The sequence below is a fragment of the Physeter macrocephalus genome, chromosome 4 (genome assembly GCF_002837175.3).
Source record: "Physeter macrocephalus isolate SW-GA chromosome 4, ASM283717v5, whole genome shotgun sequence".
Taxonomy (NCBI): Eukaryota; Metazoa; Chordata; class Mammalia; order Artiodactyla; family Physeteridae; genus Physeter; species Physeter macrocephalus.
Genome location: NC_041217.1, coordinates 63,434,285 through 63,449,160, shown reverse-complemented (window position 1 = coordinate 63,449,160; position 14,876 = coordinate 63,434,285). Strand labels below are relative to the sequence as shown.

At 36.3% G+C, this 14,876-nt stretch overlaps 1 protein-coding gene across 1 annotated transcript in view; it reads right to left on the bottom strand.

Moving 5' to 3' along the window:
- Positions 1-14,876, bottom strand: part of MROH9 (maestro heat like repeat family member 9) — a 99,705-nt gene that overhangs the window by 74,705 nt on the left and 10,124 nt on the right. Inside the window, exon 3 of the mRNA XM_007113047.3 lies at positions 3,142-3,221. Coding sequence (XP_007113109.2) covers positions 3,142-3,221 — 80 coding nt within the window. The remainder of the gene's footprint in view (positions 1-3,141; positions 3,222-14,876) is intronic.

The following is a 14,876-nucleotide window of genomic DNA, read 5'->3' as shown; positions in this document are numbered from 1 at the left end:
CATTTTTCACAGAATTAGAACAAAACATTTTACAATTTGTATGGAAACATAAAGGCCACAAAAGCCAAAGCAATCCTGTGAAAGGAAGAACAGAGCTGGAGGAATCAGGCTTCATGACTTCAGACTATACTACAAAGCTACAGTCATCAAAGCAGTATGATACTGGCACAAAACAGAAATATAGATCAATGGAACAGGATAGAAAGTCCAGAGATAAAACCATGCACCCATGGTCACCTAATCTATGACAAAGTGGGCAAGAATATACAATGGAGAAAAGACAGTCTCTTCAATAAGTCATCCTGGGAAAACTGGACAGCTCCATGTAAAAGAATGAAATTAGAACACTCCCTAACACCACACACAAAAATAAACTTAAAATGGATTAAAGACCTAAATGTAAGGCTGGATACTATAAAACTCTTAGAGGAAAACATAGAAAACTCTTTGACATAAATCATAGCAAGATCTTTTTCAATATACCTCCTAGAGTAATGAATATAAAAACAAAAATAAACAAATGGGGCTTCCCTGGTGGCGCAGTGGTTGAGAGTCCGCCTGCCGATGCAGGGGACATGGGTTTGTGCCCTGGTCCAGGAAGATCCCACATGCCGCGGAGCGGCTGGGCCCGTGAGCCATGGCTGCTGAGCCCGCGCGTCCGGAGCCTGTGCTCCGCAACGGGAGAGGCCACAACAGTGAAAGGCCCACGTACAGAAAAAACAAAACAAAAGAAACAAACAAAAAAACAAATGGGACCTAATTAAACTTAGCTTTTCCACAGCAAAGGAAACCATAAACAAAATGAAAAGACAACCTTCATAAAGGGAGAAAATATTTGCAAATGAAGCAACTGATATGGAATTAATCTCCAAAATATACAAACATCTCATGCAGCTCAATATCAGAAAAACAAACAACCCAATCAAAAAAATAGGCAGAAGATCTAAATAGACATCTCTCCAAAGAAGACATACAGATGGCTAAAAAGCACATGAAAAGCTGCTCAACATCACTAATTATTAGAGAAATGCAAATCAAAACTCCAATAAAGTATCACCTCACACCAATCAGAATGGCCATCATCAAAAAATCTAGAAACAGTATATGCTGGAGAGGGTGTGGGGAAAAGGGAACCCTCCTACACTGTTGGTAGGAATGTAAATTGATACAGCAACTATGGAGAACAGTGTGGACGTTCCTTAAAAACTAAAAATAGAGCTAACATATGATCCAGCAATCCCACTCCTGGGCATATATCTGGAGAAAAACATGGTTCAAAAGGATATATGCACCCCAATGTTCATTGCAGCACTATTTACAATAGCTAGGACACAGAAGCAACCTAAATGTCCGTTGACAGACGAATGGATAAAGTAGGTGTGATATGTATATACAATGGAATATCACTCAGCCATAAAAAAGAATGAAATGATGCCATTTGCAGTGACATCAATGGATCTAGAGATTGTCATACTGAGTGAAGTAAGTTAGACAAAGAGAGACAAATATCATGTGATATTGTTTATATGTGGAATCTGAAAAAAGTGTACAAATGAACTTATCTACAAAACAGAAATAGAGTTACAGATGTAGAAAACAAACTTATGGTTACTGGGGGGTAGGGGGGAAGGGATAAATTGGAAGATTGGGATTGTCAGATACACACTACTATATATAAAATAGATAACTAATAAGGACCTACTGTATAGCACAGGGAACTCTACTCAATAATCTCTAATGGCCTATATGGGAAAAGAATCTAAAAAAGAGTAGATATATGTATAACTGATTCACTTTGCTGTACACCTGAAACTAACACAACGTTGTAAATCAACTATACTCCAATAACATCAACAACAAAAAGACAAGCAAAAGAGTAAGCAGAAACTAAATAATAATTAATAAAGACTAAATTAGTCAAAAAAATAAGTAAGCTATTATATGAGTTTAATAGTAACAAATAAAATTTATTTATATTATTAAATTATACAAGTATATATGAAGGTATAACACATGTAAATCTTTATGTTCCAAATTATACTTGGTCGAAATATGAAAAGCAAAATCTATAACAAATTTTAAAGGATAAAGGAAAAACTATTATGTGGGAGATTTTTAGGACATTTAAGTAGACCAAAAAATTAAATTAAAATATGGAGAAGGGGATTCTAATCCAGGGTCTGCCTTTCCATGAATACTGTAAAATAATATAATACAGTATGCCAAATTTTGTTTTTATGGATCTATGTGTACATGTATGAGTATCTTCTAGGTGACTAGGCTTTGACAAAACACTTATTAATAAGTGCAGTTCTTCTGGAAAACAAGTTGACACAATCAAAAGCTCTAAGAAGGTTCATCTCATCTGCATTACTTTGGGTTCAGGGGAAGCAGATGCCAAAACAGGATTAGAAGTACAAGAGATTTCCAAGAGAAGGAAGGAAGGAGGAATAGGGTAGGAAGAGTCTTGGACTGCAGCAAGTTCCAAGGAGGGTTCAGCTTGGCTGATGGCGATCCCTCAAGCTGAAGTCACCCATTGGAGTTATTGTCCTACCATTCTGTGTCATTGGTGAGATCAGCCTACAGGAAGTGACACCTCACAGACCGTGCTGGTAAATCTATACAGGCAGCAGCTGGAGCTGTTGAACAATGAGGATTCTCCCACAGCAGGGCATTTTCATGGTTGCCTATCACCTAAATCAGGAACCTCACTTTCAGAATGGTATTTCAAGGAAGTAGTTCAGAACAGATAAATTCTTTTATGTACCAGGATGATTATCATAGTGTTGGTAAAATATAATATAATTTAGAAAATGTCAAAATTGGGGAATATTCCATTGCCATTAAAATGAAAATATGATTTTACAGAGAAATTAAAAATTAAGACAAAGCAAAAATGAAAATTGGAATAGAAAATTGAATGTGCAACCTGCTTATGATTCTGCAATAGTTAGATGATCTACCTATTCATGCAATACAGAAAGATTTAAAAAGAACATGAGAAAGAAAGAACTAATAGTTGCTGAATTAGGGTGGTGGAATTTGGAGTAACTTTTTATTTTTCATATTTTTGATATGTATCTATTACATTTTTTAAAAGGTATTCAATCAGTGATATGAGAGCATTAAAGCTTATTATACCTGGAGTTCATGGCCAGGATCATGGCTTGATTACTTAACAGGCCTGAGTATGCATCCCATAGGCTGGCAGCTGTTTGTGCCTGTAAGTACCAGGAGAGAGAAAAGAATCAATGATGACAGACTTGTGGGGCTCATAACATCATGTGTAATTCTGTCTTTTACAGAAACCAAAGGGACCAAATTGGACTTGAAATATAAGCCCAAGGGTTTATAGAAGTGTTGAGACCAGACAAACTGTAATTTAAACCTATGCGTGATACTAAATGCTGGCCTTTTACAGCCAACCATTGTGCTTATATAATTTGCATTTCCAGACAAAAATTTATTAGGAATGCTCTTTACCAGGTGCCCTCCTATACACCACTCTAACCATTAAGTGCAATCTGCTCATTGTGGAGTCTATCTATAAACATACCAGCAAGGAGATTTAAATCCGGCCTTACTGAAAAATGTCCTAACTCACACTACTATAGAATGGGAACCATGTACAGGTCAATGTATAGCTGTCTAATATAACTATTTAAATTTATAAATGATAATAAATGGGATTCCATTAAGAATCTCCACTTCTTTATTCAAGAAGTTGGAGAACTGGAGAAGACCTAATAGAATAGCACCTCTTTTCTTCTGCGCATCCCACTCTTGTTCATGCAAGCCTCTGTTGCAATGTCACTTTCTTGAATCAGGCCCTTGTATTCCCTTGTCACTTTCTTGTATTAATGCTGTTTATAGAAATTCTCAGCCTCTATTTCTGAAATAGCTCAAAGTTCTCTTTTAGGTACTGCTGTATAATAATGGTATTTCAAAGGGAATTTATTCCCTCTAGTACATGGCAAATGACTGCCCCTGAATACTTCGCACATTAAAAAAAAAACCCTTTTCTGTTTGCTAAGTGCTGCTTTGCTGACTCCAGCATTGAGTGCCCTGTGGGATCTATGTTCTGCCTCTGTGGAGTGTAAGAGCAATCTTGATAGGTAGAGCTATATGCCTGTCTATTAAGATCGTGTTGTGGACTGCGTGTTTGAATTTTGAGAAATTTCAATGTTGAAACCCTAACCTCCAATGTGATGATATTAGGAAGTGGGGCCTTTGGGGAGGTGATTAGGTTTAGATGAGGTCATGAGGGATAACCCCTATGATGGGATTAGAGCCTTTATAAGAAGAGACATAAGAGAGCTTTCTTTCAATTTCTCTCTCCACCATGTGAGGATGCAAGGAAAGGATGGCTGTCTGAAACCCAGGAAGAAGAATCTCACCAGATACTGAATCTACCATTCTTTGATCTTGGACTTCCCAGCATCCAGAACTGTGAGAAATAAATTTCTGTTGTTTAAGCCACCCATTCTCTGGTACCATGGTAAACCAGCCCAAACAGATGAGAGAGTCAGAGAAACTTCCTGATTGGGGATCTGAATTAAAAAATGGCATCTCCCCACTAGGGATAAGCATCCTTCCATGACCTTCCTGGGAGTCACCACACTGATCATTGTCTAACACCTCTTCTCTGGGCTGTGCTCAGACTGAGTGGTTCAGAGGACTTATTCTCCTTTCTCTAAAATGTTTATATTCATATCTAGTATTGATTCCTAACAATACCAAACATAGTTTTACTTAATCGTGAGAGAATAATTCTTTGCTATGTTATTTATTAACATACTGCACATTATTATTACATAGAGAGCATGGAATCTTCTATATGACAGACAACTCTCACTGTAACATGGAAGAATAATGGTGATTGGTCTATTTTGGAAAGACATTTTTGTCCTTGTCACCACTTTCATTTAATTTGGCCAGAAATCTACTAGTTTTGTTTCTCTGGGCAGTGACTAACTGAACATTTTGTTTGATATAAGCAATGATCCTTTGGCAGTATTGTTTCAGTGGGATTCCATTCTTATAGAATATGTTCTAACTGGGCTTGAGTCCTTAGAAATTAATTTGTAACACTTTAAATTTAAAGCACTGATTCTCAACATTGGCAGTACATTAAGGGGTTAAAAAATATTGATTTTGATTCCTGGGCCACACCTCCAGAGATTTGGATTTAATAGGTCTGTATTCGAGACCAGGCATCAACATTAAAAAAAAAAAATCCTTCCAGAATATTTTGATGTACAACCAGAAGTGAGAAGCCGTTTTTAAGCCTGTAGCTTGCTTGTACAGTAATAATCGTCATTAGGTTGATCTCTAATAACATGGACCTCTGCTTCCCCTCTGTTAGCTAGGATCTCTCTTTTTCATGGAGCCAAATTTGTTACCACAACTCCATCACCGGTTTATTGTTCTGCCCATATTACTTTAGCATCACATCTTTTGTTAATTCACTGATTTACAGCAATATCCCTTCCTTGTTATAAGCATGCTTTCACCTGTGCCATATATACTGCTAATGTTTATCTAATTCCAAAAACCAGTGCACACATTGATAAGCAGTAAGGATTGTCTAACATGTACAGACTGATTCTCCAGTGGTGTCGGTATAGGGAGTTATAGGATTTAGCCAGGAATTTCACCTGCTTTTCCCAATTAGGCTTTTTCTTATTGTTTCAAACATAAAACATGCTCACCAGTGTTCCCAGAAATTCTTCAGTGCCTCCTCTGGGGAGATATGATTTATCATTCTGGCTTTAACTTCTATTAGATGGATAAGTTCTCTTTTATGTCATTTTCAATGACTCCTTAATCACTCTGGCTCTTCATTGGAAACCCGCAGTAACTGATAAAACGGTCACAATCCTGGGACTTCCCTGGTGGCGCAGTGGTTAAGTATCTGCCTACCAATGTAGGGGACACGGGTTTGAGCCCTGGGCCAGGAAGATCGCACATGCCTCAGAGCAACTAAGCCATGCGTCACAACTACTGAGCCTGCGCTCTAGAGCCCACGAGCCACAGCTACTGAGCCCGCATGCCACAACTACTGAAGCCCGCGCGCCTAGAGCCTGTGCTCCGCAACGAGAAGCCACTGCAATGAGAAGCCGGCGCACCACAACGAAGAGTAGCCCCTGCTCGCCGCAACTAGAGAAAGCCCGTGCACAGCCATGAAGACCCAACGCAGCCAAAAATAAATAAATAAATTAATTTAAAAAACAATGCTCACAATCCTGGAAATCTGTACTTTGTAATATATTTCATAACATTGGATCCTAGGGCCAGTCTGGTGGGCATTAAGCTTCCATATTTATTATTTTGGCTTTGTTCTCTAAACTATCCATCTGCTTTTTATATATATCTTAAATCATTGTCATTTTTTGTTCAGTATCGCTTGTCATTCTTGGCCAGAAGAATTGGAGTTGTGCCAACTTGACTAGTTTCTTAAATCTCAGATGTTTCAAATCACATACGGATAATGTGTGTTTTCTTATGCCACCTTAGCCAGGGAGAAAATGGTATTATCATAATAATCATTATTCTGAGGGAATTTGAATTCCCTCTGGTAATTCTCAAACTATCCTGGGAATGCTCAAAGGGAGCCATGGACTTGGTCTTCTAGAATACTATGTGAGTCTGAACTTTTCCCTTAATCTTAGCTCACTAGAATGTCTCCTTTCTCTGATAATAGCAAAATGTCAGAAGTTCAGAGAGATGGGGCATCTGAATTGAGGGCATGAATATCCAATGCCCTTACCTCGTAGGCTTTCTGTCTTGTGCTGGTGCCTTACTGAAGGTAGTGATTGCTGTTGCTGACGCTCTTGTGTCCCTACCAACACTGCCAAGGCCAGATACTGAGATAGGTGAAGGCTACACCCAGAATAAATTCACCCTCTACTCCTAAATCCAGTTAAATTATTTTCTATGACTGCAAAAAGCACCAGAACCAGTGTAACTACACTGTGCACTCTCAGTATTGTAGTTCTTAACAGTTTTTACTTGTTCTTATATTCATTCCTTGCTTGACTTAAACTCTGGGGAAGATTGGTGGGACAAATTCCTGAAAGAAAGTTACTGTGCTGTTATATTATATAGAATTGCCCTACTCCTTTTTTTTTTCTAATTAATCATTCTCTTTAAACTAGTTTTGTGCTTCCACTGTCTTTCCTTAGAAAGTTCTTTTCCAGGGAGATGTGGGGCCCTCATCTCTGCACACTACTGGAAGGCCTACTTCACCAAATCTCCAGACATTTTAGGGTCTTAGCATCAACATATCTTGGCTCATGAGGGTACCCCAAATACACACTTCCCTCATCAAAAAGCCTTTGCCATCCTTACAAATCTGCCCTCTCAACCAAGAATCTTGTTATGGAAAGATGAAGAACTAAATATAATATCTCTGCAAGATTGAATCCCCAGGATGCAGACATTTTCAGTTGATCATCAGATAGTTGTTTAGTGTCTACTATGTACTAGGTGCTATGTTAAGCAGTGGGGTTAGAACAGGGGCAAGACAGATAGTTTCTGCCAGTAATCTCGTGGGAAAGCAAACTTGAAACACAGGAAATCGGTAAGTATTCAACAAAAGAGGATTTATAGGGATGATTAAGGGAAGCTAAACTAGCAGAGGGTATCAAGGAAAATTTGTTTTCTGAAGAAGTTTTAAGCTCAAACTTAGAGATTATGGGGGTCAGGAGAGCAGAGGAAGAGTTTTTCAAACAGAGAAACACTATGGGTTAAGGACTTGACTTGAGAAAGGGTTTGTTGCATTACAGACACGGTTCTCAACCCTCACTGAGCCTTAAAATCATTTGGAACCCTTCTAAAAATACAAATGCCTAGACTTCACCCCACACAAGTGAATTAAAATATCTGAAGGTGTGGCCCTAGCAACAGTATTTTTTTAAAATCTCCACACATAATCCTAATATGAAGCCAGGATTGAGAACCACTGTATCAGAGGACACGAAAGGAAACCACATGGATGGTGCAAAGAGAGTAAGGAGAGGAAAATCTTGGGGCCAGAAAGGTTGAATCGCAGCTGGTCCTTTTGTGAGCTCTTTTGTGAGTAATAAAGATTACTACTCATCTCTAAGGACCATGGGAGGCATTTAATAGAAGGAGGGACAAGATCACAGGGCTGCTTTGTAGAGATTTGAATAAATATGATAAAGTTGTTGCCAAGAGAATGTTACCGAGGCGAGAGATTGTAACAGACTAGGATTAGAATACTGACAGTGGAAAAAGAGAGATAAGTAGTGACTGGTAGCAATATCAAATGCTGCTTTAAGGTCACACAAGAAAAAGAAAATTATTCTTTGGATTTGAGACATGAAAGCCACTAGAGACCTAGATGGGAGTAGCTCAGTAGAGAGTTTCTCTAGATGCCCAGACTGGCAGGTCATCATGCTGACAAATCAGCTCAGGTCTCACATTTGGATGTGAGGTCCTCAGTTATCTGCAGACACAAATGAACAAAGAGAAAGACTCTACTAGCCAAAGCTTACGTTTCCTTTTTACATGACCAAAGTCAACAAGTGAGACTCTCAAAAAAAGTGAGATTGTATAATTGAGGAAAAACCATTCGTTTCCATTTCAGAACCATGTGTGCTGGGTACAATACTTGTCATTTTACTGATTCTGGTGTGACATATTAATATTCATTGAAACTTGATATTATATGTCTAGAGACCTTATACCTTTCTCTTTATCATTTTTCTTGGCTGGATTTCTGCCCCTTGTGCTTTCTTTGATTTCTCTACCCCAGAGAAGCAAGCGCTTCTGTTGAGCTGCATTATTATTGATGGACACTAGAGTATACTCTCTTGAGATAACTCAAAATTTATAGCATGACAGTAAAAGCAGAGAACCTCTACAAACACAGAGACCCGAATATCTCTCACTTCCTTAATGGGGAAGATTTCCACTTTTTTTCATTGGGAACAGCAAAGGGAGGAACTTTTTTAAAGCTTAGGTATACATGGACATCATTACCAGTTAGTATGGTAATATCAACCTAGTAGTGTGTTGTTGTTTTTTTTTAATTTTATTTTTAAATTGAAGTGTGGTTGACTTACAGTGTTGTGCCAATCTCTGCTGTACAAAAAAGTGACTCAGTTATACACATATAGACATTCTTTTTAAAAATATTCTTTTCCATTTATGGTTTATCACAGGGTATTGAATATAGTTCCCTGTGCTATATAGTAGGACCTTGTTGTTTATCCATCCTATATACAATAGTTTACATCTGCTAATCCCAGGCTCCCAGTACTTCCCTTCTCCACCCTCCCTCCCCTTTGGCAACCTTGTGGAATCTAGAGTGTTGTTTTAAGTCCAAGTCTCAATGTGACTTCATTCAAAAACTTGTTGGTGACTGCCTACTTTGGAGCCTTATATTCATAAATATCCATTTCAATATCTGATAAAATTCTGTTAAAACATACTGGTTTCTTTCCCTCTCATCTTTTTAGTATAATTGTATAAACCCTCAGAACTAGTAATACATGGTATTATTAATATGTAAATATAATTTTAAAAACACTGAGCAGAGTAAGTGATGAAAACCATCATGTTCACATCAACTTCAGTGGTCCAAGAGGATGAGGATTCCTAGTTACTCTCTTACTTTTCCAAGCCTACTTAAAACTCCTTTCTCTAATATATCCCTAGTTTAGACCTGGATTAGATCTCTGAGTTAGGTCATAGTGGATTATTGTAAAAACAAACATTCTTCACAACTCTTCTATGATATCCATTGAAGCACAAAATTTTTATTCCAAATAATAAGGTTTAACCAGTTGGTGATGCAGACATTGTTTCCTAATCCCCACATTTTAGAAAGGCCTATAGCACAGGCACTTATTTTGGAACAATTTCAAGTCAGCTTTACCCAGTCCATCTAGGACTTTAATTTACCATCTGTTATGCCTTTTATTATCCACTTTGACAATATTAATGTTATCTATGGACACTAATAATTCTGGATAGGTCATATTAAAAAACTGCTTCTCTATTCAGTATCAAAAGTTTCCCCTTTAAATGAATAGGTCTCTAATGGGCAGAAAAAGTCTTTATTTGTTGGAAGTGATAATACTGACTTAGCAAGTCTAACCCATGGAGAACCACAAACATTTCAGTAGGTAGTCTAGTGACCCTTGAAGGCAAAATAGAGAGTATTAGCTCAGTGATTATGTTAATATGCACACATTAAAAAAACTTCCACATTTCTTTTTACTATTACTATTGGATAGACATTTAACAATAGCAGTTAGAATGAACCACAAAAGTACATTTTAATTATATGAATACCTAAGGCATTAATCTCTCCTCAAACCGTCCTCCTAGAGCATTATTTAAACTGTCTTGTCAGTGAACATTCTGATGTGCCAGATCACTAATACACACACCTCAATCCATCCACAAGGAGAAACTCTTTGGTTCTGTCCTGAGTTGATTCTTCAATATGTTTTCATGTGTCTCAGATCAAAGCCATGAGATCTTGGGATTTCTTAAAATGTCACAATACAATGTCTAACTAATAGTAGTCTCAGAAGGAAAGAATGAAGAAAACATAAGGAAGAAAATTTTCCAATAAATAATGCAAGATCTTCTCAAAGATAAATGGCTGGAATCTTTAGACTGAAACATGAGTAAGAGCTTAACATATTTGAATAAAAAATACACCTAAAACTATTTTTATGAAATTTTAGTCTAGCCAAGATGAAGAAAAATCTTAAAGGCTTCCAGAAAGAGAAAACAGGTGACAAAAGCTAGAGAATCAGATCATGATCAGATTTTTCATTGGTTATACTGGATACCAGAAAAATTGTAAGTTATGCCTCAGATTTTATTTTTTAGAGAAAATGATTTGCAACCTAGGGAAATGGCTGGAGTCATAATTGATGATAGCTGTTCTTATGGTGGTATTTTTAAAAACTCATCTATATTGCATCATTTCAAAAAATGGAAACATAGCACTTTTGTAAAACTATAAAAGCATTTAAAATTGATCATATATCCACTTCACAAACAAAAAATCTCTAAGTTCCCAGAGACAGAAATTGTGCAGGTCACATTATGCTGCAATAATGGTATGAGATTATATGTTAAAAATAAAAGAATGGAATAATGGATATCTATATGCAAAAAGATGAATTTATATTCCTACCTCACACACAAAAATAACTCAAAATAGCTAATAGATCTAAATCTAAGAGCTAAAACTATAAATCCTTTAGAAGAAAACATAGGAGAAAATCTTTGTCACTTTTGGTTTAGGCAAAATTTCCTTAGATATAGTCCCCAAAGCACAGTCAACAAAAGAATAAAAAGATAAATTGGACTTGATCAATACTAAAACTTTTTGCTCTTCAAAAGACACAATTAAGGAAAGGAAAAAAAATGTACTGGGAGAAAATATTTGCAAATCATATATTCTACACTCAATAACTGTAAATCTATAAAATACCCCTAGATAAATGATTAAGAAATATTTAAGGTATACATGAAGAAAAAACTTTACTGAAGATTCAAGTAAGTGAGAGAAAATAACATGTTCCTGATGACAAGACAATAATTTAAATAAATTCTCCATAAACTAATCTATAAATTTAGTACAATTCTAATCAAATGCCAAAAGAAATTCTAAGAGAAATTTCACAAGCACAGTCCAAAATTCTTCTGAAAGTGTAAAGTTAGCCAATACATTTTTTTCTTTTCATTTTGAATTTAATTTTATTTTATTTTTACACAGCAGGTTCTTATTAGTTATCTATTTTATACTTATTAGTGTATATATGTCAATCCCAATCTCCCAATTCATACATTTGCTCTCTACATCTGTGTCTCTATTTCTGCCTTGCAAACTGGTTCATCTGTACCATTTTTCTAGATTCCACATCTGCATTAATATACAATATTTGTTTTTCTTTTTCGGACTTCACTCTGTATGACAGTCTCTAGGTCCATCCACATCTCTACAAATGACCCAATTTTGTTCCTTTTTATGGCTGAGTAATATTCCATTGTATGTATGCACCACATCTTCTTTATCCATTCATCTGTTCATGGGCATTTAGGTTGATTCCATGACCTTAGCCAAGACATTTTTGAAAAAGAGGAATAACTGTATAGATTCACCAAATTAGATGCAGGAAGAGTTTGTGTTATATAGCCGAGCTATCTATAATAGTTTAAAAGTGTGACAGTTTCTTTATTGCTGTGATTTGGTAAGATAACATTGACTATTCTGGCTGAAACCAAAAGATTCTGCTGAAGCTGCTGCTGCCACCTGTCAAAGGCATTGATAATGTTGCTAGTGCTTGCTGATGGAGTCCCATGACTGCTGATACCCATTATCAAGTTAACTGGCTTATTTCACTTAACATAATACCCTCAAGGTCTATCAATGTTGTTGCAAATGGCAAGATTTCATTCTTTTTTAGGACTGAGTAATATTCCATTGTATATATGTACCACATATTCTTTATCCATTTATTTGTGAGTGGACAATTAGGTTGCTTACATATCTTGACTATTGTAAATAATGCTGCAATGAACATGGGGAACATATATATTTTCAAATTAGTGTTTTTGTTTTCTTCAAATAGATACAAAGGATTTGACTTGCTGGGTCATACTAATAATTATTGTAATTCAACTATATTTCAATTTAAAAAGATAGAGAAAACTAAGGTTGCACAAAAGATGCTCTCATTTCATAGCAAAAGCCATAGGTGACCTCATTCACTCTCACCATTTTAGCCACTCATTGTTTCTCTCTCTTTTACAGCAGCCCCATCTTTCTGGGACTCAGAAGCTGGGACTGTGCTATTGCGAGATTCTTCCCCTCTTCTACCAGCCTTGAATCACACTATGCACCTTGATAATATCTTCACACAAGATATGTTCTTCCCTTGCAGGCTCTTCCTTCCTGGTAATTCTGTCTCATCTGAAGTGGTCCAGACGTGCCTGAATTCTAGCAAGAATTCAGTTTAGGCTCAAATTGTGACCTCTACATGAAACAAGTTTGCTTTTTTTCCCATGAACAATTTGACCATCTCCTTCCTATAGACAACTATTTCTAGCCTAAGTCTATGTCATTCTCTTGAATATAATTTGGTTTTTGGACTTGATCTTGTCCATAGCTAAGTGAAATATAGACCCTGATTCTGAAAAATAAATTAAGAACTGAAATTGTAGTGCAGTTTTAACCTTCTTTGGACCATATTCTTACTTTACAGGCTTAGCACCTGTCTTACTGATTCCTGCTATGCCTCCAGAGATAAATTGGTGAGCCTAATAGACTTGTTTCTGTAATATAAATGGCATAAATTAGCTCTTTATGTTTTCTAGATTTTCTGTTCACTTCATATTGTCAGTAAAACTCTTCATCACTCTATTGGCAATGACTGTGTTTAGACTATTCTATTTCTCTAACAGTGTATATATTCCACTAGGTCAAAAAAGTATATTTATTTCTCACTGAGGGCAAATCTCCAATTTGCTATCCCTACTAGCAATGAAACAAAATAAAACAAAAAAGAGTTTCAAATTCACACAGTAAGATACTTTTCTCTCTATTAATTTACTTTATTAATTAAGATCCCTCTTCCCCAGAGAAATAAAAAGAGATTGGGGGTGGCTTAGAGGCAAAGACAAAAATCCAATGATATAAAATTAAAATAAAGATAAAAATTAAGATAAAATTGATGATTTGAGGATGAGGGACATTCACAGACATACATAGTAAACAGCACCTTTACAAGAACAAGAGATGGATTTCAAATTTAGATACAATTGCATAGATTGATCCAGTGATGAAACTTAGATTATCTATAGAAACATCTTTTTGAATAAACTTTTAAAGCATTATACCCATTTTGTTTAAACATTTAAAAAAAATAATGCACAGCTTTGGAACAAAAAGCCACATTCACAGAAAGATAGACAAGATGAATAGGCAGAGGGCTATGTAGCAGATGAAGGAACAAGATAAAACCCCAGAAAAACAACTAAATGAAGTGGAGGAAATGAAAACTACACTAGAAGGAATCAATAGCAGAATAACTGAGGCAGAAGAACGGATAAGTCACCTGGAAGACAGAATGGTGGAATTCACTGTTGTGGAACAGAATAAAGAAAAAAGAATGAAAAGAAATGAAGACAGCCTAAGAGACCTCTGGGACAACATTAAACGCAACAACATTCCTATTATAGGGTTCCCAGAAGCAGAAGAGAGAGAGAAAGGACCTGAGAAAATATTTGAGAGATTATAGTTGAAAAATTCCCTAACATGGGAAAGGAAATAGCCACCCAAGTCCAGGAAGTGCAGTGAGTCCCATACAGGATAAACCCAAGGAGAAACATGCCAAGACACATAGTAATCAAATTGGTAAAAATTAAAGACAAAGAAAAATTATTGAAAGCAGCAAGGGAAAAATGACAAATAACATACAAGGGAACTCCCATAAGGTTAACAGCTGATTTCTCAGCAGAAACTCTACAAGCCAGAAGGGAGTGGCATGATAAACTTAAAGTGATGAAAGGGAAGGAACTACAACCAAGATTACTCTATCTGGCAAGGATCTCATTCAGATTCGACGGAGAAATCAAAAGCTTTACAGTCAAGCAAAAGCTAAGAGAATTCAGCACCACCAAACCAGCTCTACAACAAATGCTAAAGGAACTTCTCTAAGTGGGAAACACAAGAGAAGAAAAGGACCTACAAAAACAAACCCAAAACAATTAAGAAAATGGTTAAAGGAACATACGTATAGATAATTACCTGAACTGTGAATGGATTAAAAGCTCCAACCAAAAGACACAGGCTTGCTGAATGGATAGAAAAACAAGACCCATAT